At 34.5% G+C, this 27065-nt stretch overlaps 3 protein-coding genes across 5 annotated transcripts in view; 2 read left to right on the plus strand and 1 right to left on the minus strand.

The window, feature by feature from the left end:
* Positions 1 to 1692, plus strand: part of LOC104736725 (probable protein phosphatase 2C 73) — a 3985-nt gene extending 2293 nt beyond the window's left edge. Inside the window, exons 3-7 of one of the 3 annotated variants that reach the window (XM_019234479.1) lie at positions 1 to 113; positions 325 to 636; positions 720 to 837; positions 982 to 1205; positions 1359 to 1692. The exon at positions 1 to 113 is cut by the window's left edge and continues 1 nt beyond it. In XM_019234479.1, coding sequence (XP_019090024.1) covers positions 1 to 113; positions 325 to 636; positions 720 to 837; positions 982 to 1205; positions 1359 to 1571 — 980 coding nt within the window. In that variant the 3' untranslated portion in view covers positions 1572 to 1692. The remainder of the gene's footprint in view (positions 114 to 324; positions 637 to 719; positions 838 to 981; positions 1206 to 1358) is intronic. The other 2 variants (XM_010456770.2, XM_019234478.1) reach the window with 2 other exon arrangements.
* LOC104736726 (F-box/LRR-repeat protein 3-like) lies at positions 7413 to 10460 on the plus strand. The gene is made up of 7 exons (XM_010456771.2): positions 7413 to 8356; positions 8496 to 8621; positions 8701 to 8805; positions 8899 to 9298; positions 9405 to 9534; positions 9643 to 9937; positions 10022 to 10460. The coding sequence occupies exons 1-7, from the start codon at positions 7730 to 7732 to the stop codon at positions 10265 to 10267; spliced, it is 1929 nt and encodes a 642-aa protein (XP_010455073.1). The 5' UTR covers positions 7413 to 7729; the 3' UTR covers positions 10268 to 10460.
* On the minus strand, positions 23281 to 24132 carry LOC104738235. The gene has a single exon (XM_010458441.1). It carries the CDS (start codon positions 24130 to 24132, stop codon positions 23281 to 23283), a length of 852 nt encoding a protein of 283 aa, XP_010456743.1.

The following is a 27065-nucleotide window of genomic DNA, read 5'->3' on the forward strand; positions in this document are numbered from 1 at the left end:
TGATTCTGAAATCCTCTGGTTATGTTAATGCACAAGGTTCTAATAACTCCGCTTCTATTTTCTCTAAACGCGGCGAAAAAGGCGTTAACCAGGACTGTGCTCTCGTTTGGGAGGTACATTACTACTCTCTTAAGTTAGTATTTGGTGTTTTCTTTCTGTGTTTGCTTTTGTTTGCTAGTTTGCTTGCTTCTTTTTGATGTTAGCAACTCAACAGCAGCTAGGTTTTTATAATCTGTTATGCTATTTACCACGTTGATGAGTATATTTATCTTTTGAAAATGATCTTATATGTTAGTAAAAATCTCGTATATCTTTGGTAATCAGGGATTTGGGTGCCAAGAAGACATGATATTTTGCGGGATATTCGATGGACACGGTCCATGGGGTCACTATGTATCCAAACATGTAAGAAACTCAATGCCTTCATCGCTTCTCTGCAACTGGCAAAATATTCTTGCTCAGGCCACACTATATCCCGACCTAGATCTCGAAGGCTCTAATAAAAAGCTCTCGAGATTCGACATATGGAAGCAATCTTATCTCAAAACATGTGCAACCGTTGATCAAGAGCTTGAACATCACCGCAAGATCGATGCTTACTACAGCGGCTCAACAGCTCTAACTATTGTCAGACAGGTAAAACTTAATTAATATGAAATACATTTCCTATGGTTAGTAAACTTCATTGAGAATTTATGGCTTTGTTTTGGCGTATGTAGGGTGACGTTATTTATGTAGCGAATGTAGGCGATTCAAGAGCAGTACTAGCCACGGTTTCGGACGAGGAAAGCTTGGTTGCGGTTCAGCTCACCCTTGATTTCAAACCGAATCTACCACGTTAGTTTTCTTAATCCCTCTTAAACTCGGATTCCATGGTCCTAGAATTCAGAGTAGCATACAAAATATGAATCTTATTGTGGTAAACTCTTGATTCGTAATTCTTGAATTTGTTTTGCTTTGAAATAAAAAAAAATAAAACAGAGGAGGAGGAGCGGATACTTGGATGCCAAGGGCGGGTTTTCTGTCTAGAAGATGAGCCTGGAGTACACCGTGTGTGGCAGCCGGACGCAAAAACACCGGGGCTCGCAATGTCGAGAGCATTCGGTGACTACTGTATCAAAGATTACGGATTGGTCTCAGTCCCTGAAGTCACTCAAAGGCATATCTCTACTAAAGACCACTTCATCATCTTGGCTAGTGATGGGGTAAATATTTACAAACCTAATATATATTGGTTACAATCATCTTTACATTGTAAATACTTACAATCATCATCTGAGTTGTACACACTCCTAATTTATTACTTATCAGCAAAGTTATTAACCAATCTTTACATTTCTTTGGATTGAATATAACAGATATGGGATGTGATCTCTAACCAAGAGGCTGTAGAGATTGTTTCCTCCACGGCTGAGCGGCCAAAGGCGGCTAAGCGGTTAGTAGAGCAAGCAGTTCGGGCTTGGAAGAAAAAGAGACGAGGAATCTCCATGGACGATATGTCTGTGGTCTGTCTCTTCCTCCATTCTTCTTCATCTTCATCTCTATCACAACATGCCACGACTTTTAAGTAACACTTTGCCTTGTAAATAGATCAGCGATAGCCTTGCGTTTGTGACATTCATCTTGAAGTTCGAAATGCGTTTTTTGGTCACAGTCATCATGACATGAGGATGAGTTGATTCAATTGTCTCATTGTTTGTAAGTTGTGTTGATACCCAAAAAATAAGTTGATACCAAAAGAAAGAACGTAACAATGAAAGTAAACCATAAGAAAAAAATCCTTTTCTATTAAAATGGGTTTAGTCCATTATTAAACATTCCACCAATGGACTAAAGTAGTTCTGTAATGTTGGGTGTCTCTTTTTCAATTAATGGGTTTGGCCCAGTTTAGTTTCGTTTCCATTGCGTGCAATTACGTTACGAACTTATCAGAGAGAATAAGCTCTTCTGTGCTTCCATCTGAAGTTTTAAGTCAAAACAAAAATAATGTCACGAACTCTTTCATTATTTTTGTTTATAAAGTGCAAATCTAACATTTTAAACTTAAAGCGCAAATCTAATAAGCAGCTTCAGTTTCCCACTTGAAAAGTCCCGGTTTAATTTTAGCGTCACCAAGGTTAAATCAAGGTCAACTGTGTGATTTGGCCCAAATTGTCTTTGCATTGAAACATGTTCAATTTATCCACTGAGAAAAAGATTGACATAGGCTACGGTGCCAAATGTGATGGACTGATAGTAAACCGGGTTGATCCGATTTATCTATTTAATTTACTCAACCAATGGTACAAAACCGTTGTTGCTAGGACAAGACCTAAAAACAGCAAATGTAATAGACGATGACACCAACCTTAACACATAATACGGTGACAGAAATTGTTAAGTAGAGAACAAATGCGTTAAATTCGATACCAAATTTGAACAATAGAACAAAATCAATAAAATAGGTGCATATTTAATGTATGGTAATTATATTGAAATTTCTGTATGGACCATAACATTTGAGGTGACACATGAGCATAGATTCGTATTCTTCCTTTGGGAAGACAATGAACTCATTTTTGCATTTGATGTCATCATATGAACAATATCTACATATTCGGTGTAGTCTTAGACCAAGAAAATGTGATCATCATCATTAGTTTCCCTTATATAAAACCCCCACTACTCTTCACTTTGTTTTAAATCAATGAATGTTATATCAATACGAAAGGAAACACATCATTGTATATATATATATATATATATCACCATGTACGTATGTACTTTATTTTGTTTTGGATAAAAATACGTACGTATATACTTTTTGCCACACGGTTCGTAAGTCTTGTTGATATATCTTAATTATTCTAAAATCTATCTATCACTTGATGAGATTTTTTTAAAAGCCTTTTTAAACATTTACTTAAAATCTTCCATGTGTAATTTTTTTTTCTTTTTCTTTTTGATAAAAGTGTTTTGTTTCTCTACATTGTTGCGTCTCTTAAAAACAAGTTACAATCGGGTTGTATAAAACACGAATTGGTATATGATAAATGGATATTAATGTATACATATTTTACGTGACTAGTATTTAAAAGAGAGGATAAAAGTAAAGAAGATATATATAAAAAATTTGGGTCCATTATATTGGTCCTTCTCCAAGCCAATGGTCAATGAAATGAAGTCAACGAAGTAGAGAAGAACGTGAGGTGCGAGAATCTCGCAACTTGTAGATCAAGGTAAGTCTTTCACCTTTGTCGTCATCTTTTTTTCTTCTGTAGGCTCAAGTCGGGTAGATCTTATTCTGGTCAGGTATATCACAGCCAGCCACCTATCTACATTTTAAATATTGCATTTTATTCTATATAAAACAAAAAATTCTATGTACATTTTAAAAATCATTTAAATATTGGCCCTTTTATCTATAGATTCTGCATTCGAATAGTATAAACTTAAAAAGCTTAATTGCAGGTGAGATATAAATACAATTTAAAAAGCTACTAAAACACGAAAAGAGAAACTACAGCTAAGAAATAGCAGTGTTATTGATGTGGATCACCAATCAGTCTCCATTACTCATTAATTAAGCTTATATTGTAGTGGCATAAAATGTTTGGCTATTTTCATATAATCGTTAACAATCAAGCAATCAAGCATATAATGTTTGATTTTTTTTTGTGAACGAGCTCGAATTGTTATTGATATGTATTACAATGTTTTTTTTTTTTTGTTTTTTAAAGACAGCTTACATATATATATATATTTTTTTAAAAGACAGCTTACATATGTCTTTAGGCTGTCCATAAGAGACTTAATTGAGTAGCATTACATTTTAATAGGTTTGACTAGAATAAAATTATTTGTCCTTTAGATCGACAGTACTTCAAGGTTGTAAAAACCAAAAAGATAGAAATTGTTGTTAATATCATCATTTGAAAAGATTTGAGAGATTACTATTTTCAAGAATGGTTTTTAAAAATACCTTTTTTTTTTGCTTGATATTTTTTTAAAAATATCACAATATATTAAAATCCTCAAGCTACCACATGAAGAAAAATCCTAATTATTTAGGAACTAGTAAACCCCTTCTAATCCTCATTGTGTAAGATCTGTGGTATTTTGGAATTTAAAAATTCAATCATAATTTAGGAAAACTAAACATAGAAAGTGGTAGTGTATATAAACCTTCATATTTGTACTATATTCGAAACTTGATAAAGCTAACTAAATCAACGAATGATCAAAGTGTAGTTGATTGAAACACACTACTCTTTCAGATTTGAGTGGTAGAAATGTTGACTCTAGATGAACATAAAATCGATATATTTATTTTAACTGGTGTTTACTTAAATGAAATGAAAGACAAGAAAAAACTCAAAAAAATGTTGTTTGTCATTTTTTTCGTTGTTGTTTTGGTTTCTAGATTCACTTTAGGGATTCGTTTATCTTACAACAAATTGGTTCTACCACTATCATTTTGTATTTGGTTTGATTTTGATGATTTGTTGCAATAATGTGGTATGCTTCCATGTTTTTGTTTTTGTTTTTTTTTGACATAGGATCATGCATTTAGTTATGCCTAATTGTCTACCACATAACTTTTCACAAAAAATCGCATATTTGATGTCATATTGCATTCAAACCATTCAATAGTTGAAAATTTCAGTAACCTATTAGTTATTGAAATTGTCTCAACTCTCAACCAATTTACCTTTTATGAGTGACATTATAAACCAAGAGGTTCAGATTGAGAATGGAAAGATATTTGTTAATTTTAAATGGCTAGCTTAATAAGTATCTTTAACATTTAAAAAATTATAAATTTAAGAAAATAATAGAAGAGTTCAAAAACTTACCAACTAATCTATCTTTTTTGTTTCCAACTAATCTATCTTACTTTTAGATTAAGTGTGTATTGACAGGTGGTGGAACAAATATGAGTTTATATTAATCAGAAAACAAATAAAACTCATATTTAGTTCTACCTCCTGTTGAAGCACACATTAATCTGAATAAGATTTCCAATATATATATAGGCGTGTTAGTTCTTGCAGTATATTTAACGGGTTTATTTGACATCAAATTAAACCGAACATCTCTCTCTAGCTATATGTGATTATGCATATATAACACGTCAAAAACTTTGTACAACTTGTCATCTCATCCTTCAGTCTATATATATGCCCCTAAATAATGTGTCAATTGTGTTATGGATTTCACATAAAAAATAAGAAGCAACAATACATCTATATATGTATATATATATTAATATATTGAATATATCATTACTATTATGATTTTTATTGCCACTACTACTAGCTATAATACCATTAGTTCAGTTTCTTCAACCAAAAATTATAGAATATACATAAGTCTAATTCAATGAACGTCTAACATGTTAAAAACAATATAGAATTCAATAGTCACTAATTATTAGATCCATAATTCTTTTTGTTTTTGGTTTCTTATCGTAGTTTTTGTTCTTTCAATTGTGCTGACGTATTTTATAAAAGCGTAATTTTATGTCGATAACCCAGTGAGAAAATTTTTAGATAGAAAGTTTGGTCACACGTGTGCATGTCTTTTCTCTAAAAAAATGTCAACTTCTGAAGTTCCGTACACCAAAGTACCACTGCGCATTACAAATGTCAGCATGTAAGCATTTTAATTTAGAGGTTGAAAAAGTATCCATGACTTCCATTTAATTACAACTTATCAAACTATATATACATGCTATATATATATAAGTTATAGTAGAACCAACTCCTACCCTTATCTTATTCGTATGAATTACTATATGATAATATCCAGCGAAATTCCCAACGCGAAGCGGCATGGTTTATGCTATATTGCCAGGCCTAGTATATACATGACGTTGCAAACTTTGGAATAAGTTCAAATTAGAATTTAGTAGTATATAATTATTTGTTTAATATATACATGACGTTGCAAACTTTTTGTAATAAAACTCGAATTAGAATTTAATTTAGTGTAGTATATAATTATTATGTTTAATGTATGACTTACTTAACTAATAATAAACTATTGCACGTTCATCGTTTTAAAAATTAGCAATTTGTAAAGGTCACAATTATTTAACTCCTTCATGAAACGACGATCTCGCGTACTATCCACGTCAGACAAACGAATAATGCTTTCTTCATATATTTATTTATTTATATGTTTTATAATGACATTTTCTCAGATTTATCATATAGTTTGTGAGTCAAACAGATAGGTACGGTCGATGCACGTTACGTGGGACCCGCAATTAGTACAAAACTAATCACCTGCTCCAGATCTTACGATACAGCCTCCGTAACTAACCACTCATACATCACCACGTGGGAAACTAACCACGCGTTCACAGATAACTTAACACTTGTGTTTCCGTACTCCAGGGGGTGTGTTTGTCATTTCCGCTTCTTTCTTCATCTTCTCCCTTTTCTTGTTTTTTTTTTTTTTCCTTCTCCTTTATATAAATAAAACCTTGGGAAAAAAAGGAGAAAACTAAAACTAGAAGAGCGTTCGGTTTTTGTTTTTTTTTTCCTCACCGGGAAAATCCGAAAGGTCTGTGTGTGACTGATTTCACAGAGTAATGAACACGAAATTGAAATCCGTTAACCGAATTCAGATTCTTGAAAAACCGGTTCACCATTCTCTACTCTATCTCCGAGCTGTGTTCCTCTTCATCCCGACTTAAATAAAACAAAAAGCTTCAAACTTTCTGATTCCAAATCCAATATAGGAGAAAACCCTTTTTTATTTCCCCCTCAAAAAGTTTCGTTTTTTTGTTTTTTTGTTGTTCTTTCTGTTGCAAATGTCAATGTCTACATCAATTTTATCCGTTTTGTCTGAAGATCTTCTGGTTCGTATCTACTGGTTTTTAGACCCACCGTGTCGGAAAACATGGCGTTTAATCAGCAAAGAGTGTCTCCGAGTCGACTCGTTGAGTCGTACCACGATCCGACTCCTCCGAGTCGAGTTTCTCCCGGCGCTTCTCCTCAAGTACCAAAACCTCTCTTCCCTCGACCTCTCCGTCTGTCCTAAACTCGACGACGACGTCGTTTTACGTTTAGCATTAGACGGCACGGTTTCTACGTCAGGCATTAAGTCGCTCAACCTGAGCCGATCCACCGCGGTTCGAGCCAGGGGACTTGAGACGTTGGCTCGTATGTGTCACGCTCTTGAGCGCGTTGACGTGTCTCACTGCTGGGGATTCGGAGATAGGGAAGCGGCGGCGCTGTCGTCTGCCAAGGGGCTGAAGGAGCTGAGGATGGATAAGTGTTTGAGTTTAAGCGACGTTGGATTAGCGAGGATCGTTGTTGGATGCAGTAATCTGAATAAGATTAGCTTGAAATGGTGTATGGAGATCTCTGATNTTTTTTTTTTTTTCCTTCTCCTTTATATAAATAAAACCTTGGGAAAAAAAGGAGAAAACTAAAACTAGAAGAGCGTTCGGTTTTTGTTTTTTTTTTCCTCACCGGGAAAATCCGAAAGGTCTGTGTGTGACTGATTTCACAGAGTAATGAACACGAAATTGAAATCCGTTAACCGAATTCAGATTCTTGAAAAACCGGTTCACCATTCTCTACTCTATCTCCGAGCTGTGTTCCTCTTCATCCCGACTTAAATAAAACAAAAAGCTTCAAACTTTCTGATTCCAAATCCAATATAGGAGAAAACCCTTTTTTATTTCCCCCTCAAAAAGTTTCGTTTTTTTGTTTTTTTGTTGTTCTTTCTGTTGCAAATGTCAATGTCTACATCAATTTTATCCGTTTTGTCTGAAGATCTTCTGGTTCGTATCTACTGCTTTTTAGACCCACCGTGTCGGAAAACATGGCGTTTAATCAGCAAAGAGTGTCTCCGAGTCGACTCGTTGAGTCGTACCACGATCCGACTCCTCCGAGTCGAGTTTCTCCCGGCGCTTCTCCTCAAGTACCAAAACCTCTCTTCCCTCGACCTCTCCGTCTGTCCTAAACTCGACGACGACGTCGTTTTACGTTTAGCATTAGACGGCACGGTTTCTACGTCAGGCATTAAGTCGCTGAACCTGAGCCGATCCACCGCGGTTCGAGCCAGGGGACTTGAGACGTTGGCTCGTATGTGTCACGCTCTTGAGCGCGTTGACGTGTCTCACTGCTGGGGATTCGGAGATAGGGAAGCGGCGGCGCTGTCGTCTGCCAAGGGGCTGAGGGAGCTGAGGATGGATAAGTGTTTGAGTTTAAGCGACGTTGGATTAGCGAGGATCGTTGTTGGATGTAGTAATCTGAATAAGATTAGCTTGAAATGGTGTATGGAGATCTCTGATCTTGGGATTGATCTTCTCTGTAAGATTTGCAAAGGATTGAAATCTCTTGATGTCTCTTATCTTAAGGTAAATGGCATAATTTTGAAAACTTTATTGATTGGTTTGTGGGATTTGATGGAGATGGGATTCAAAGTTTCTATCGTTGTAGTGATCAATGTGAGATTTGGCTAATATGAATAGTTGGGTTTCTGAATTTTTTATTCAGATCACGAATGATTCGATTCGTTCTATAGCTTTGCTGCCAAAGCTTGAGGTTTTAGATATGGTAAGCTGTCCTTTGATAGATGATGTTGGCTTACAAATGCTAGAGAATGGTTCTCCTTCATTACAGGTAGTTACTTTGCCTTCACAATCACACACAAAGCTTTATTTTTCGAGTTTTTTTTATAACGTTTAAGTGCTATGAACAGGAGATCGATGTAACAAGGTGTGAGCGTGTGAGTTTGTCTAGCTTGATCTCTATAGTTAGAGGCCATCCTGATATTCAAGTCCTTAAAGCCAGTCACTGTGTATCAGTAAGTTTGCGATTAAGGCCTTGGATTAGTCTAGTTACCCGAAAATGTACTCTGCGGAATCTGTATTTACTCTCCGGTCTTTGTGATTCACAGGAAGTTTCTGCAAGCTTCTTACAGTACATCAAAGGTTTGAAGCATCTCAAGGTTATATGGATTGATGGAGCTCGTGTTTCTGATTCCTCTCTTGTAACCTTAAGCTCTAGCTGTAGATCTTTAATGGAGATTGGACTGAGCAGATGTGTTGATGTAACGGATGTTGGGATGATGGCACTTGCACGCAACTGTTTGAATTTGAAAACTGTAAATCTAGCGTGCTGCGGATTTGTGACTGATGTAGCCATCTCTGCTTTAGCTCAGACTTGCCGGAATCTGGAGATTTTAAAGTTAGAGTCTTGTCATTTGATATCCGAAAAAGGTCTTCAATCGCTTGGATGTTACTCCAAGCTTCTTCAAGAACTCGATCTTACTGACTGTTGTGGCGTAAATGACAGAGGTAAAACAGATTTATGTGTACTACTCATCAACCTCCGTTTGTGTTTTAGATCTTATCAGCTTTGGTAACTTACAGTTTTTGATTCCTTTGGGAAATTTTACCGCAGGGCTAGAATATATCTCAAAGTGTTCAAATCTTCAAAGATTGAAACTTGGACTCTGCACAAATATCTCAGACAAAGGGATCTTTCATATTGGTTCCAAATGCTCGAAGCTTCTAGAACTTGATCTATATCGGTAAAATTCCTTCCCTCAAACCCGTCTCCTTCTTTTCTTGGTAGGTTCTTGATGGAAAATGCATAGGACATGTTTCATTTTCTAATCGTTTCTGGTTTTTGAGTGCAGCTGTGCCGGTTTTGGAGATGATGGTTTAGCAGCTTTGTCTCGAGGTTGCAAGAGCTTGAACCGACTCATTCTATCGTACTGCAGTGAACTAACGGACACTGGGGTTGAACAAATCCGCCAGCTAGAACATCTAAGTCACCTTGAACTCCGAGGGCTAAAGAATATAACCGGTGTTGGTTTAGCTGCAATAGCGTGCGGCTGCAAAAAATTGGGCTACTTGGACCTGAAACTCTGCGAGAATATTGATGATTCGGGTTTCTGGGCACTAGCTTACTTCTCAAGAAACCTAAGACAGGTAAAAAAATATATTTACAGGCGTAAATTGAGAAGCATCAACTGAAAACATATTTGATTTGTTGTCTTGTGTTTGGTTTGGCAGATAAACTTGTGCAATTGCTCGGTGTCTGATAAGGCTTTATGCATGTTGATGAGCAATCTGAGTCGGGTTCAAGACGTTGACTTAGTTCATCTGAACCGTGTGACTGTAGAAGGGTTTGAGTTTGCTCTGAGAGCCTGTTGCAATAGGCTCAAGAAGCTTAAACTACTCGCACCTCTCAGATTCTTGCTCTCATCAGAATTGCTCGAGACGCTTCATGCTCGTGGTTGCCGCATTAGGTGGGACTGAAGACATCAAGAACGATAAGGTTTCTTGCGTTGTATTGGGCTATATCTATTGGGGTGTTATTTCTGTTGGGCTACAGTCCATTACTTGTAAATGTTGGTTGTTTGTAAACCCTAATCCCTTGTGTTGTAACCCTAAAGTCGTGTGTATATAAACGACGTGATGAAGTATGAATAAAGCAAGCAAGTTCGATATCTAATTCTACGTGGTATCAGAGCTAAAGATCAAAACTTCTCAATCATAAAACGTTTTTCTTTGTTAATCGATAGTTTCGATAATTGTCTTTTCTCTAGTTGAGAATTTGGTGTTCTTCGATGATGTCAAGTGACGAAAGTAAAGCAGCTACTACGGCTCTTGTTGCGCAAAAGACAGTGGCGGTGTCACCGTATTTACTGTCCAGTTCTGACAATCTCGGAACGTCTATCTCCTCTATTACTTTGAACGAAGATAACTACAATGAGTGGTCTGAGGAGATGATGAACGCCCTTCAGGCCAAACGGAAGACAGGTTTCATTAATGGAACGATTCTGCAACCTCCTCCTGATGATTATGACTATGAAAATTGGAAAACAGTTAACTCGATGATTGTCGGCTGGATCCGCTCGTCGATTGCGTCAAAGGTAAAGTCTACTGCGACTTTTGTCTCTAACACGCATCAATTGTGGGAAGATTTGAAGCAGCGTTTCTCTGTTGGAAACGAAGTTCGTGTTCATCAGATCAAGGCTCAACTTGTTTCGTGTAGACAAGATGGACAAAGTGTCTTGGATTATTATGGAAAATTGTGTACTTTGTGGGATGAGTTGCGTAACTATTGTCCCCCTTCGGTGTGTTCTTGCGGCGGGTGTTCGTGTGGTGTAACAACCAAGTTTGCCAAAGAAACAGAGAAAGAGAAGGTTCATCAATTCTTGTTAGGACATGATGATGCACGGTTTGGTGGATTGTGTACGAATTTGGTTGGCACAACACCCTTACCTTCTCTTGGTGAAGCATATTCGAAGATCATTCGTGAAAAACAATGGTTGTCATCTGCTCGCAGTCGTGAACAGCTACGTGATGTCGTTGGTTTCGTAGCCAAAGGTGAATCTCATGAGTCGTCCCTAGTCAAGGAAGCAACACCAGAATCAGTTGCGTATTTGGGACGGTCTGATCATCAAGGCAGTCATAAGATTGGATCCTCTTCCATTCTCAAACTAGGAGGTAGGACACTCTATTCTCACTGTGGCAGAACAGGGCACAAAAAACGCGATTGTTGGCAGCTTGTCGGTTTTCCTGACTGGTGGGAAGAGTTTCCTCAAGGACGTGGCAATGGAAGAGGGATGAGAGGAAGAGGAACAGGAGCAGGTCGTGGTCGAGGTGAGGTCACAGCTCATGCTACAACTTCAAATCAATCGGCTTTCCCTGAGTTTTCACAAGATCAGCTGAAGTTATTGCTGCAGTTGCTTGATGAGAAAGCAAGCAAAGAAAAGCAAGGAACCAGTGGTGATCGATTATCTGGTAAGAAAGCTCTAGGTGATATTATTCTTGATACAAGAGCTTCTCACCATATGACAGGAAATCTCTCTTCTCTTCAAAACATTGAGAGGATTTCTCCTTGTTCTGTTGGCTTTGCGGATGGAAGCAAGACCTTTGCGTTGTGTGTTGGCCGTTTGCCTTTGTCAAGCACAGCCTCTTTAGACAATGTTCTTTATGTGCCGAGTTTCAATTGCACACTAATTTCTGTTTCAAAAATCCTCAAGCAAACTAAGTGTGTTGTGTGGTTCACTGATGAGTTTTGTGCTTTGCAGGACCGTTCTTTGAAGACTTTGATTGGAAGCGGTGAAGAGCGTGATGGGGTTTACCACTTGACAGAGGTTGTTTCAGCTAAGATACACAGTGTCAAAGCCACCGTTGACGACAATTGTGGCATCGACGTCTTAGACATCCTTCGTTTTCTGTGCTTTCCGATTTACCTATGTTTTCTAGTTCAAATAAATTGGCTGGCTATAGTTCTTGTGACACTTGTTTTAGAGCCAAGCAGAAAAGATAAATTTTTCATGATAGTTTTAATAAAGCAGACGACTGTTTTTCTATGATTCATTGCGATGTTTGGGGACCTTATCTGGTTCCGGCTTCTTGTGGTGGTGTTTATTTTTTGACCATTGTTGATGATTTCTCGAGAGCTGTTTGGACCTTCTTAATGTTGGAGAAATCAGAGGTCTGTGGTATTTTACAGAATTTTCTTGTGTATGCTGAAAAACAGTTCGGTAAAACTGTCAAGGTGGTGCAGAGCGATAATGGTACAAAGTTCATGTGTCTGTCTTCGCACTTTCGGGAACAAGGCATTCTCCACCAGACATCTTGTGTTGCTACTCCACAACAAAATGGAAGAGTAGAACGCAAGCACAGACATATTCTTAATGTGGCTCGCGCATTGCTATTTCAAGCCCATTTGCCAATCAAGTTTTGGGGAGAAGTGGTCCTTACTACGGTTTACCAGATCAATCGCACACCATCGTCAATACACAAAGGTGTTTCACCGTACGAGATTCTTCATGGTTGCAAGCCGGCTTATGATCAATTGCGAGTGTTAGGTTCGGCTTGTTATGTGCATCGCATTTCTAGGGATACAGATAAATTTGGGGAGCGTAGTCGTCTTTGTATCTTTGTTGGCTATGCTTTTGGCAAGAAAGGGTGGAAGGTTTACTACATTGAGAACAATATTTTTTCTGTCTCTCGTGATGTTGTTTTCAAGAGACGGTTTTTCTGTATGATGATCATACGGACACTTTGTCGTCTGTTCCTCCGATCTCTAGTGACTTTGATGGCGATTGGCTTCTTCCACCGGATACTCGCGTAAGGGGGAGTCCTCATAAGGTTGTCTTTCCACCGGATACTCCCGTGAGGGGGAGTCAACATGATGAGGTCATTGCTCCAGTGACACCGGCTGTACCTTTGACACCGTCACCTGTGTCTCCGGCTGTCGACATTGTTCAACCTCCGATTGTTGTTCCCTTTACCGAGCCTCCCGTACCTGTTCCTCTACATCGTAGTGAGAGAGTACGCAAAGAAAATGTTCGTTTGAGTGATTATGTTGTTAATCATCATGTGTTGTCTCCGTCTACGGACACCCATCACGCTCCACCTGCTCACCCACTCGAGTCTTCCCAAACGGTCCAAGGTATGTTTTTCCCTTCCTTGACAGATTATGTTTTTGATGAACAATTATCTCCAGGGCATCGAACATTCTTAGCCACCATTACTCAATCCAAGGAACCAAAGAATTTTAAAGAGGCAATACACATCAAAGTATGGAACAATGCAATGACTACGGAGGTTGTGGCGCTTGAAGACAAGGATACATTGGATGTCACAACGCTACCTGAAGGTAAAGTAACTCTTGGGTGCCAATGGGTGTACAAAACCAAATATCATGCAGACGGAACAATTGAGAGATACAAGGCTCGTCTCGTCATTCTTGGTAATCATCAGGTTGAAGGGGAGGATAATAATGAGACATTTGCGCCGGTCATCAAGATGACCACAATCCACTCCGTTCTCCGGTTAGTTGCTGCTAAACAATGGGAAGTATATCTGATGGATGTCAACAATGCCTTCCTTCATGGGGATTTAGAAGAGGAGGTTTACATGCAACTTCCCCCTGGTTTCCATCATTCACACCCTGGTAAAGTTTGTCGTCTCAAAAAGTCACTTTACGGACTTAAACAGGCACCTCGTTGTTGGTTCAAGAAGTTTTCGGATGCTTTGCTTCGGTTTGGTTTCATTCAGTCTTATGAGGATTACTCCCTCTTTTCATACACTCGTGCAGGGATTGAGCTTCGCGTCTTGATCTACGTTGATGATCTCCTCATCTATGGGAATGATGCCTATATGCTTCAAAAATTTAAGGATTATTTGTCTCGTTGTTTTGCTATGAAAGATTTGGGCAAATTAGAATACTTTCTTGGTATTGAAGTCAGTCGTGGCCCTGAAGGAATTTTTTTATCTCAATGAAAGTATGCTTTGGCCGTTATTTTTGATTGTGGTGACATTGGTGCTACGCCTGCAGCGGCTACACCTTTACCGCAAAACCATCATCTCGCCACTAATGATGGTCCGCTTCTGCTTGATCCGAAGCCCTATCGTCGTCTTGTTGGTCGTCTCATTTATCTTACGCATACACGTCCGGAGTTGAGTTACTCGGTTCATGTGTTGGCTCAAATCATGCAGAAACCTCGTGCGGCTCATTGGGATGTTGCGCTTTGTGTTGTCAGCTTCTTGAAAGGTTGTCCTGGACAAGGTATTCTCCTTAAAGCCGATTCTGATCTCACTCTCACTATTTATTGTGACTCCGACTGGTCTTCTTGTCCGTTAACCCATCGTTCACTCAGTGCTTTTGTGGTCATGCTTGGAAGACAAAGAAACAAAAGACAGTCTCTCATTCCTCCGCTGAAGCTGAGTATCGTGCCATGGCAGTGAGACTTCGTGAAATCAAATGGCTTCGTCGGTTGTTAACAGAATTAGGCATCGAACAAACGTCTTCCACATGTTTCTTCTGTGATAGTAAAGTCGCTATTCATATAGCTGCAAATCCCGTCTTCCATGAGCGCACAAAACACATTGAGACTGATTGTCATGCAGTACGCGTTGCTGTTTCCGATGGAACTATTGTCACACATCATATTGGTACATCGGATCAACTTGCTGATAATTGACAAAAGCGCTTGGTCGAGTTCAGTTTCAAGCTATAATGTCCACGTTGAGTATTTCGGATCCTCATGCTCCAAGGTGAGGGGGAGTATTGGGCTATATCTATTGGGGTGTTATTTCTGTTGGGCTACAGTCCATTAATTGTTAATGTCGGTTGTTTGTAAACCCTAATCCCTTGTGTTGTAACCCTAAAGTCGTGTATATATAAACGACATGATGAAGTATGAATAAAGCAAGCAAGTTCGATACCCTTATAGGTTTAGAGTGCTTATAAACTTAAACGTTAAAATCAATCAAACGTTAGTAGCGGTTTGTTGTGAATGCATATCCGTTAAATGAGTCATTTACCAAACTGTTCAACCAAATGACATCATTGATTGCCTATGCCAAGCCATAATGATCATCATGCTTATGTAGTTGATACTTGATAGTTGATAGGGGCCCCCTATTATAGGGGGTATGGCGAAACACCTGAAGCATTTGCCATAGAAACAGCCTGATAATCTTGGTAGAACCTAACCAAATTCGCTCTAAGCTCATCTTAATGCTTAGAGCGAATTCAAAATTGCAGTAAGATGATGCTAACGTATAAATTCATACCAATCTGATGATTGAGAATCACTAGAAACAAAAACTATCAAAATAAACAGTAATCACTCTAAAGAACTACAACTGAAAACGTGAAGCCAGAGTTCTTTACACAGTTAAATCAGAGCCTAATAACACAATGCCCTGAATAAACAAATGAGACAAACACAACAAAATCAGAGCCTAATAACACAAGATTAAGAGATTATATGACAACTTAAACGATGGAGTAAGTGATGTTCTTGCATAGGATTGAGAGATAAGAGATTATATGCCAACTTATTCATGAGAACCCATTTGATAAAATTAGAATCAAAATGACGACAATCAAATTAGAATCAAAAGCACATACCTGAAATTGGAATTAGAGAAAGAAGACACGACCTTCTTGTTCTGAATCGGAGATTCGCCGGAGATAGTTTCTCTCGGCGAATTTTGAAATTTTTTGAAAATTCTGGAAAATTCTGAAAAAACAAATGAAATAAACGGACTACCCGATAATGTTTTGCTCAAACCCGTTAGTATTCGGGTCTTAGGGTATGCCCTTATAAATCCGTTTATAATTTTATGTTTTTTAAGTGGATTCGGGTTTTAAAAAATAAACTAGGCCCGTTTAGACCCGTGGACTTAAGACCCGTTTTAACATCACTAAATAGGGGGTATGGCGACAATATTATGCATACTTAACCTCCAACTAATTGAGTTCCCACCAACGATAGACCCGTTATTGACATTCTCTCATCATTATGTCAACCAACCGTTAACCAAAATAAAATAAAATAAATATGTCAATCAATAATATAATTGTCGTGTTTACAAAGGTTGTGCCTAGAAAACATGGTATTCACTAAACATAATGAAAATTTTTTATTCTATGTATAAAAGAATAAAAAGAACAATGCATAATGGAATACACAGATTTTTTGGAATAAAAAGAAAATCTGCAGAGAAAAACAAAATAGTAGATGGTAACCAAACAATAAAAATGTTTATAAAATATATTAAATATTAAATTAATTAAATTTCAATGATATTACTAATATTATTTTTAATGTATATATAATAAATTTTACATTTGATTTTAAAATAAACTTTGTAAATTAAATTTTAGATATATCATATTAAATATTAATAATTAATATTAACATACAATAAAATTTTAAGAGTAATTTAAATTTGTTTTACTATTCATACCGTTTTCAAATAGAGACTTAAGATTAGTTTAACATAAAATTCCTATCAAAAATATCTTTTCTGTCAATATATTGTGAAAATATGAAATTTTTTATATTACAAAATTAATTTTTTTTAATAAACATATATATTTTTTATTTTAAAATAAAAAACAAATTTTAATATTTGTTCTTTTTCTTGTTCCATTTGTTCCTCATCAATTTTGGGGAGGAACATTTTTGTTATGTTGTTCTTTATTTTTTGAAGGATGTAGAGGAATGTAGGAGAAAAAAATATTACTTTCAAATGGTAAAAAAAATTTGGAATATAGAGGAATATGATTTGGCTCCTCATTCTTTTCCTAAATTTTGGTCACCAATTGAAGCCGTAGAGTTTTCTTTTTAGTTGGATCATGTAATATTAATTGATACGATATAAAGATATTGTGTTTATTCTAAAACTATTTGAATATTAATATACTCTTAAAAAAGTCTTAAAAGAATATTTCCTATGTCGTAAATAAGATTTATTATTTTCACTTTTTAATCACATTCCACATAAATTAACTAAAAACTTCAAATTGTTAAATAAAAATTGACGTGACAGAAAAATGAAAAATAATTATATGAACATTTTATATGCCTATTTTTCCCAAGATATACATTTATTTATAAGGATAACAATATACCAGTCATTTTTGTATGATTGTAAAGTATAGAAAAAAAAATATACAATCTTTTTCTCTCTTGACTATTAATTATTATACTTTGATGCATGTTAATAAATAATTTCTATTTTCCATATACTTAAGAAAAATTTATGTGTACAATAATAATTGTTTATGCATCCATAAGTTTACACTTCAAAACAATATGTATGTATACATTATATGAATATATGATGAGATGCATTCAACATATCTTTATTAAAATTAAAACAAAATTAGGAGAGTTATGGTATTAATTTTTGTTTTTTTAAAAAAAATTGGGGTTCTTTGATGGCATGCATAATGCAAAGTTGCAAACGAAAAATTAATGTTGTCTTAAAAACTGATATTTATTTATGTCTTAAACATATTTTATAAAAGTGTACTTTTTTTTCCAGTTTCACGAAATATGTCTTAAACATATTTTATAAAACATATAATTTATCGTAATCTTACTGAGCTCACCCATTTTATTAAAAATAAATGGTACATGGTAATAGATTTCTAAAATACAAGAAAACCGTACCTCTATAAATAATATCGATATATTTTTTATTTATTTAAAAACTAGTTCGGAATTGAAGTTTTATCGAGGTTATATGCGACATTATTATATGACTTTAGAAGTACTTATTTGATGTTATACAGGCATATATGTGTGTGATATGGAACTTGAATACTTTAAATAGGCAAACCTTTTTTTATTATAATTATAATATTACAAAAAGCACATATTGTGAATTTAATTTAAAGACACCAATATTATTAATAATTACATCTAAAGAGACAAATCAAGCCCCCAGTCTTTAGAATTATTTATGATAGAACTGTTTTTGTCGAATTTTGGAATAAGATCTACCGAGTAACGATCACGAAATCCAATGGTTGAAATGAGATCCCTTGTAAACAACTCCGGGATATGAGCATTCCCACATACAAGATTTAGTGATAAATCACATAAAAATGAGGTTGGAGGACTAGGAGGAGGGGAATCAAAACTCATGGTCAAACAACCATGTTTAGAACTATAACGAATGTTCTTAAATGGTTCGACATCTGATTTGAGTAGAGAAGCATCAAAGAAACAAGCATTAGTACATACAATATTGAAAGACGAGTTATTCAAAGATTGACGAACTTGTGAAACTTGAGAAAATTTGGAGTATCGGTCAAGCTCCTTCTCCATATCTCTATTTTTTATGTGAGAACACTTTTGCTGTGGCTTTGTTTTGAGAGAATATTTTCTTGTAGAATCGCCAACTTAATTAAACCTTAGATTGTGAGACTATATTTTTTGAGACACTCTAACCAACATTGCTTTTATGAAGTTTTTTGTTTTTGTTTTTATGACTTCACACATTGATGAGAAAAAGACTATGTCCTATTTATTATAAGTCTCAAGAGGTTAACTGTCTTGATTAAGCTTATTTAAGTATTTTTGGTATAATATCTTTTGGGTTTGAAAATCACATTAATTTCGTGAAACTGGAAAAAAAAATTTAAACTATATAGAAAAAAATAAGGCCCAATGTTAACTTTTTTCCTTGAATGATATTTTATGTGTTTATATTGGTTTCATAAAATTTGATAAATTAAATGTACAGCTAATTATTACTGAATTATTGATTTATATGAGCAATAAAAGTGAGTCATAGAAATTAATAATAATACATTCATGACAATTGATGTAAATGTGGATAAACAAAATATTGAATTGCTGGCAAAAAAAAAACAAAATATTGAATTTAAGCTTTTTTGTGCCTTAGGAAACAATTAGCAACCAAAAGAACTTTTTCTATGAGTATATATATATATATATATATATATATATATATCTTTTTGAAATGTTATATTAATTTAACCAACAAAAAAAATATTTACAAAGGGAAAATTAGAAAGGAAAAAAAAAAGATATTTAAGCGTTAAAACAAAAAGTTTGGAAATAGAGGGTTAGATAATAGTAATAAAAACAGAGAATAGTGTCACTATGTTCTTGGGGCTGCATAGAGTAGACTCCAACTACTAAGGAGTGTAGAGTCATCGTTTGTCCGAACTGAAGTGCAGGAGATGATGCAGTTGGCGATCAATATGTCTATTGTTGAGGAGTTTAAAAAGGAGATCTCGGCGGTTATTTATGTTTTCTCCCTTTTCTTTCCTTCCAGATCTTGTAGATGGAGTGTTCGACTAGTTTTGAAACGATCTAATCCGTTTTTTTAATAAATAATAATAAGAATAAGTATATAAATAATATTAATAATAATAATCTAAATTAGTGGTCCATACACACTAACCACCTAACCACAACCACACCAAACAGCGGAAATAATAATACCAATAATCCACTAACCAATAATAAATAAATAGTATTAATTCCAATCATAACTAATGATCCATTCAACATCAACCAGAGAACCAACAATCATAAACAACATTCTAGGACTCAACTCTAGCAACCTAACAAAAGTCACACAACCAAGCGAGCCACTAAAAGATTCTCCTCTTCATTGCCTTGATTCCACGATCACACTTTGCCTTTACCTGTACCACAAACACAAATTGAGATGCATGAGTATTTGATAAACACTCAGTGAGATAATCCTCCCATCTACTGGGCTATACACACAAGCAACTGAGATATCAATGTTCCAAACAATCAACAAACAAAGCATACAAACCAGGAAAACAAACATCGTCTCGCTGGAGGGGAGGTGTTGACCGACACCAAACAAGTGTCGACCGACGCTGGCTCTTGGTGTCAACCGATACTACCTCACAGTGTCGAAATATACTGCTTCACTGCTGTCGATCAACACTGACTCTGCAATCGCGAACCGCTCGAAGCCGAGAGTCGCATCTCGCTTCCATTCACCACCAAATCGCCCAATACTCAAACCCAAAGCCTTATGCATCCGTAGGAACCTATACCAACCATTCCCATCAAGAAAAACACACAAAACAACAACAAACAAGCAAGAACAAAGGAATCTCAGGCTTAGATCAGCCATGGTCATGCACTCACCTCTTTGCAGGAAGTTTCTGAGCAACCACGACAAATCCAACCTTCCTAGCAAGCTTCTAACACGTCTCTAGCCCTGGATCTTCACTCCCACAGAAAGATCTCACCAAAAATTCCTTCAAATCTCACAAACTCTCATCAAAACCTTAAGAAATTGTTTCTCTCATTTTCTCTATGTTTCAAGCGGCGTAAAACAATGAAAACACGACCTAGGTCGTTCTCCCACTTTAATATCACGGTTCCTTGGTTTTCTTTAAACCAAACCGACCAAAATCGATAATTAAATCGAACTGGTCGAACCATATAAATGTTGGTGTCGATCGACACCCCTTTGGTGTCGATCGAACTTATCCCAAAATACACATTTTGGTTCACGGATGTTACAAGTTTGATGTATATACAGTTCGACATCGTATAAGAATATGGTCAGGCAAAAAACAAATGATCAAGTGTCTTGACCGGCTCGCCGCATAGATTACACAGTTGCGTGCAACCCCAGTTTTGTATTTGAGTGAAATGCCTAAAAGAGTTTTATTTGGTTTCATTGTTAATTTTTTTATGTCGTTTGCAGTATCCTCGATAAAGTAACATTCTTGATTGTAGCAAATCTGTCATCTTGAACATAAGAATACAGACTTGTGCATGTCAGAGATGGGAGATGAGTGGACTTCGTTGTCGTCTCATGCGGTAATGTTCATTACCAAGAAGAATATTAACCACAACACCTTCTAATAGTACTCCAACGCAAAAAAAAAAAAAAAACATATTTATGCTTCCACGATATAAATAGTCAATTGTATTATATTGTTTTGAAAAAAATATGAGTATGTAATCAAGCCACCTTCTAATTTGGTTGGAAAAATCTGTAATACAAAAGAAGAAAACTAAAAACCAAAGAGAAAGAAGGGGAGACATAAATATCTAAAATATGCTTCAAGAAATATGATCTTTCAGCAGCTGACTTATTTTTTTGAAGATTTAAAAATCTTCAATCTCTTTAAATCTGTAACAGTACATGAAACTTAAACCAATATTTCAAGAATAAACAAAGTACATTGAAATATAGAAATTCACTATACCTCTTTTGATCCTTTTGTACAATCTTCATGAGGTTTTTGGCAGTATTTGGTGTACCTATCCTTACAGTTGTGTCATATTTGCATCACATTGTGAAACATCTTCCTCAACCATCCATCATAACAATTCTACAATTTTTNCAAATTGTTTTTTTTTTTTTTTTTTTTTTTTTTTTTTTTTTTTTTTTTTTGTTAACAATTCTACATTTTTAAAAAAAAAAAGAGAGAAACAAATAGAGGATGAGACCTAGTATTGATTTTGTCTCATTTTATAAAATGACTTCGTATTTTTACATCACTGAAAGCGATCAAATATGAGTTTTGGGAGTTTTCCACGTGTTCGATAATTATGGTTCACATCCAGACTGAATGATTAAATAATTAAGCCAAAATCTCATGAACTTTTTTATAGATTATGATCTTGAATCAAGTTAACCCTTTCACAACAGTAGGCTCTATGATCCAAGATTTTCTTTTCATGGATCCAGTCACTTCCAAGTTTTCCACCGATACCTACTATAATTTCAGTAAAGAATACAATCAATCCCACATGATCAACCCCATTGATGATGAGCAAAAAAATTCACAACTAATTCTAGAGAAATAACGATAAGTTTTATGCTTTTCATGCATAGTGACAACGCGATAATACTTAGTGTAATATTCTTTAAACCAAGTTATGATAGTACATAATATCAATTTTGACGGCTCATTTTTAAATTATAACATTTGTTTGATATTTCCTTTAGGTAACCAAGTTCATTATTTGGTTCTAGCTTCTTGTACAAATCAGAGTCTAATTTTAATATACCATCTATTCGACCGATCATTCATCGGACACGTTCTTATACTCAGAACTCACAACAGATTTCCAATTTGCACTTCTATATATATTATTGAGGTCGTTCTCTTTGATTACTTTTATAGGTCTTAAAAGACTTCATAAGTCAAAATTGAGTAAAACATATTTAAGATGATACACACTTATGCTAAGTTGGCCCTTTCAACCACTTTAATTGCGTCACCAATGCGACATCATGCATGGTGACGTTATCTCGCATCATATACTATGTACTCCGAGTAAGGTAATTCAAGCTCGTTTAAAAGACTAACACTAGCTATCCATATTTCCTATTTTGTGGAGTAGAAAGCACATGTTCTTATTTAAGTGACTATGGTGCTTCAGGTTTGCATATTTGAGATCTGATTAATTTTTTGACCTTGAGTGAGAAACTGACATATAGTAAATACCAAAATTTATATTATATATATATAAAAATAAATTACTAATCTATATTTGAAACTTCCAATCATTCATACTTTAAATGGAAGATTTGTAAAATCAAAGTATGAATATTTTTGTGAGGAAAATTATCTCTTCAAATCATTGAGTGAAGACATCGGTTCCTAGTCAATTGGCTTTACTATTGTACTTATTTATTTCCAAATACACTAGTTTAATTCAAGACACAACCTTGGGAGAATCATGATGTATTGTAAACTCATGAGATATTGACATTAGAATGAAAATAAAATAAAAAAAAAGAGAATGGGGGATAAACACTCAACTAAACACAATTACATGTGAATAAAAGAAGAGATGATACAAGGAAATGAACATTTAAAATGAAAAACAATAACTTAAAAAGGATAAAAATAATCTTCATCCAGAGATGTGGTGGATAACAACAGAAGGTCTCTAGTAACTTTGAAACCTCTAAAATAAAAGATTAAATAACACATAGAAAAGATAAAGAAACAAAAAAGATATTCAAAGGGATAGAGATAAATCAATTCCCCCGCTTTTGGACTTGTCTTCTTCTGGCTGAATATCATCATCATCATCAATCACCACAACATTGTTTGTTCCAATCTTTGAGATGAAATTCTCTTCGGTCAAAACATTCTCTTGTAAAGCCACATCGCTAGAAAGTTTGGTGGCTCGAGGAGCAGGAAAAGGAAAAACGTTTCTTGAAATTAATGGACAACTCCTTTTTGGTAAAGGATCAGGGACCCTTGAAGCAGTATCATTGGTGCTAGCGTTCCCGGTGAAGAAACGAGTAGGAGTCACACGAGGAACTACGGTCACGTTCATATCCGCGAGTCCTCCGAGGACTCCTCTATTGAAAGATGGGTAAACTAAACGTTTAAAAGGATCAAGAGTGATCCCAAGATGATTTTCATTTGATAAAGCATCTTGTGAATACCCACCTAAGAGAATGTGAGGCTTATCTAGGTAAGGGTTCAAAAAGGCGAGTCCAGGGAAGTCTGCTTCCATCTCCTTCCGCTTCTTGTCCCACTCTCGCTCTTGCTTGTGGGCGTTCTGGTGACCACCTAGGGCTTGAGAGGTGGAGAATCCTTTTTTGCAAAAGTGACATGTGTAGATCTTGTTCAATTTTGACGGGTAAATCTTCATGATCTCTCTTCCTCTTCGGACATCACTAGATCCAAAACAAAGGTTCTCAGTCCTCCTGTCAGAGGTGACCTCCTGAGGAGAACCTAGTTTCAGATCAGTGTTTCTTGTTGCCTTCTCCTTGGACTTCTCCGTGGCCACAACAACACCTTTGAGTTTTTCTGGTTTTGGTGTGGAAGAGCCTGAAGAAGACATAGCTTGGTTCTCCATAACAAATCCTTTTTTTCTTTGTTCGGATTGAGAAGTGATCTTTATCTTCTGTGCTTAGATTCGGAGAAAATGAGGTCACTATTTATTGAGAAAGTAACCTTAATGTTCGTCAACTGTTATAGTAGAAAATCTCCAAGGGCAAATAAAATTAGAACAAGTAGACTTCATATCAAAAGTTATGGTTGTTTCTTTAAATATGTTGATTTTACTTATTTTGACTTACAAAATAATAATACTCTTTTATTGAATATTAGTTGTATACAACTGTACTGTGAATCCATAATTTTGCAGTTGTTTTTTCTAAAAATTACTTACTCTTTTTGTATCTTCACTATATTTTTATATAAAATATGAACAGTATTTTCTAATATAAATCCATACTTCAAAAAATTATTGGAGTTGTCTATGTTATATATAAAACAAATACTTAAAAAGTATATGTTTCTTCCAACCATCTTGTTGCAGGAATTAATATATTAATGTTCAAGAAAAATATTGAACAAAAATTCGTTTGAACAAATAACTATTATAAACTACTATATTTTCAATGAATTCTCCTGTTCTTTTTCTGAAAAAAAAAAATCTATATTCATTGAATTAAAATAAGTAACAATTACTAAGCTATCTAGTCAAAGTACCATATTTCACTACTATGGAAGGATGATGTTATTCTTTACTAGTTTTATAGGAGATAATTACTCCTTACAAATTAAAAAAAAATTGCATTCTACTAAGGAAAAATTAACTTGGAAGGTGTTTCATAAACATTAAACTTAGACAGCTTGTGATTGACTTTGGGGGAAAATACTAAAGAAGGAAACAAAATAACAAAAATGGTCTATGAACTGTAAAGAATAACAATTTTATTCCTTATAAATTTATTATCAGATATGTTACATATCATATGTATTTTCAGAAAAAGAAAGCTTGAATACCTTTAGTGCCAATTTTTACTTAAAATGAGATTAGTCAATTATTTGGTAACATATATCCACAAAACATTCATACATTCATGAATACTGACTCATTACCACATAGTATTTTTTTATTACAGTATCTTTCTTTTTTCCACTAAATATTATGAAATTAAAATCTTTTATCTGGGCAAATATCAACATTTATATTTTTCCAAATTGTAAGTCTGTAAATAATTGTTCATACTTTTAAAAAAACTTAACCATTAGATAAGTAACCCGCACTTTGCGTTAGTTAATTCAATAGAATTGCCAAAATGTGTAATGATATTTGGTTGTTTTATAGAGGAATATGTTTCTTCTATAAAATTACACTTGTTGGTATTAACTATTCATTTTCAGTTCAGCCTCAACAAAAATATATATTCATTTTTATTTATGTATATTACAAGTGAGTTTTGATTCAAATAAATAAAATGTGTGATAATTTTTTAGTTTAGCAATCTTGTTATTGATTGATTCAAATAAATAAAATGTGTGGTTCAAATTTGAGATTGATTAGCAATCTTGTTATTGATTGATTGAATAGTAATATACGCCTAAAAGAAATAAAGTTTGTAATTTGATAAATTTTGATTTTTTACGAAGTTAATGAATTCATTTTGAAAATAATTATTTAAACATGTCCATTTATATAAATATGTTCAAATTATGTTAAAAGAATTAAATATCTAATTAAAATGAATTAAAGTAATTCATTTAAATGAATTACTTTTAATCCATTGAAATGAATTAAAATTATGTCATTTTAAGAGTGTTCGACAATTAAAACTTTTAATATCTTTGTAGTTTTGTCGATACAATTATTTTCGAAATTTATTGTGTCATATACAATGATTTCATTTTGTTCGTATTTAAACGAAAAAGTAGAAAATTGTAAAAGTTCTAGATCAAACAAATACAAATCTAATTAAATATAGAGTTCAAATTTATCAAATTAACACTTTACATTTCTTTCGGATTAACATTTTATATGGTGATGTCATATGTCAACATATAAACGTTTATACTATATACATGTTCAACTATATATATATAATCATGTCTAATAAGTTTATTATTATGAAATTTCTTAAAACATGATATACACACACATATATATATCTATATAATTTAACATTATACACAAATAAAGTATTACTTGCTCCTCGAATTTGAAGGCGGATTGTCTTGCTCGGTCGTCTAGATCTTTATTTTCAGCAGTTTACTTTGTATACATTTTTCTTCCAGGTTGGACTTCCAACGTTGGAGTTCTTTTCTAATTAGTGTTTGGTTGACAAAAAAATAGTATTACAGAAAATGATCAATTGGTTATATGTAGTAAGGTAATATTTTTTTAAGGTTTCTTTTATACACCTCATATTTGAAATTATGTTAAGATATATCCATCCATATACACTCACTGTAACGTAAACAATTTTATTGGAAAAATTATTAAAATAATTTTCAATAAACTAAATAATTGAAAATATAAACATTAAATCCTAGATTATAATATATACTAAAGTGTAAACCCATAAAACCAACCATAACCATAAAATTTAAATCGTAAACTCTAACTCTTAAAACATAAACCGTTAATCTTAAGATGTAAAAAATGATATATTTTCTAATTTTAAAAGATGCCGCCTATATATTTTTGAGTTAGATTTTTTTTAATTAGTTTTGGATTATTCATTTTTAGGTCTATCAAATTATGTGAGCAAATTCTTCTGATTAATTATTTCCCATCTAATTTAGCTGTACCTTAAATTAAGTTGATTATATATGATTAATTCTCCATGTTTAGTAACTCAGAAGAAAACCACAAACCTATTTATGTATACGTCTATCTAATTCTTAAGCCAAACGACTTCCCCGCCAAACCTCATAAAACAAAGCAAACCAAAACTACAAAACTCTTCTATCATAAACAAAACTACTCTTGTAAATATTTCCAAAATTATGCAGAACTCACAC

Source organism: Camelina sativa, chromosome 13 (genome assembly GCF_000633955.1).
Source record: "Camelina sativa cultivar DH55 chromosome 13, Cs, whole genome shotgun sequence".
Classification (NCBI taxonomy): Eukaryota; Viridiplantae; Streptophyta; class Magnoliopsida; order Brassicales; family Brassicaceae; genus Camelina; species Camelina sativa.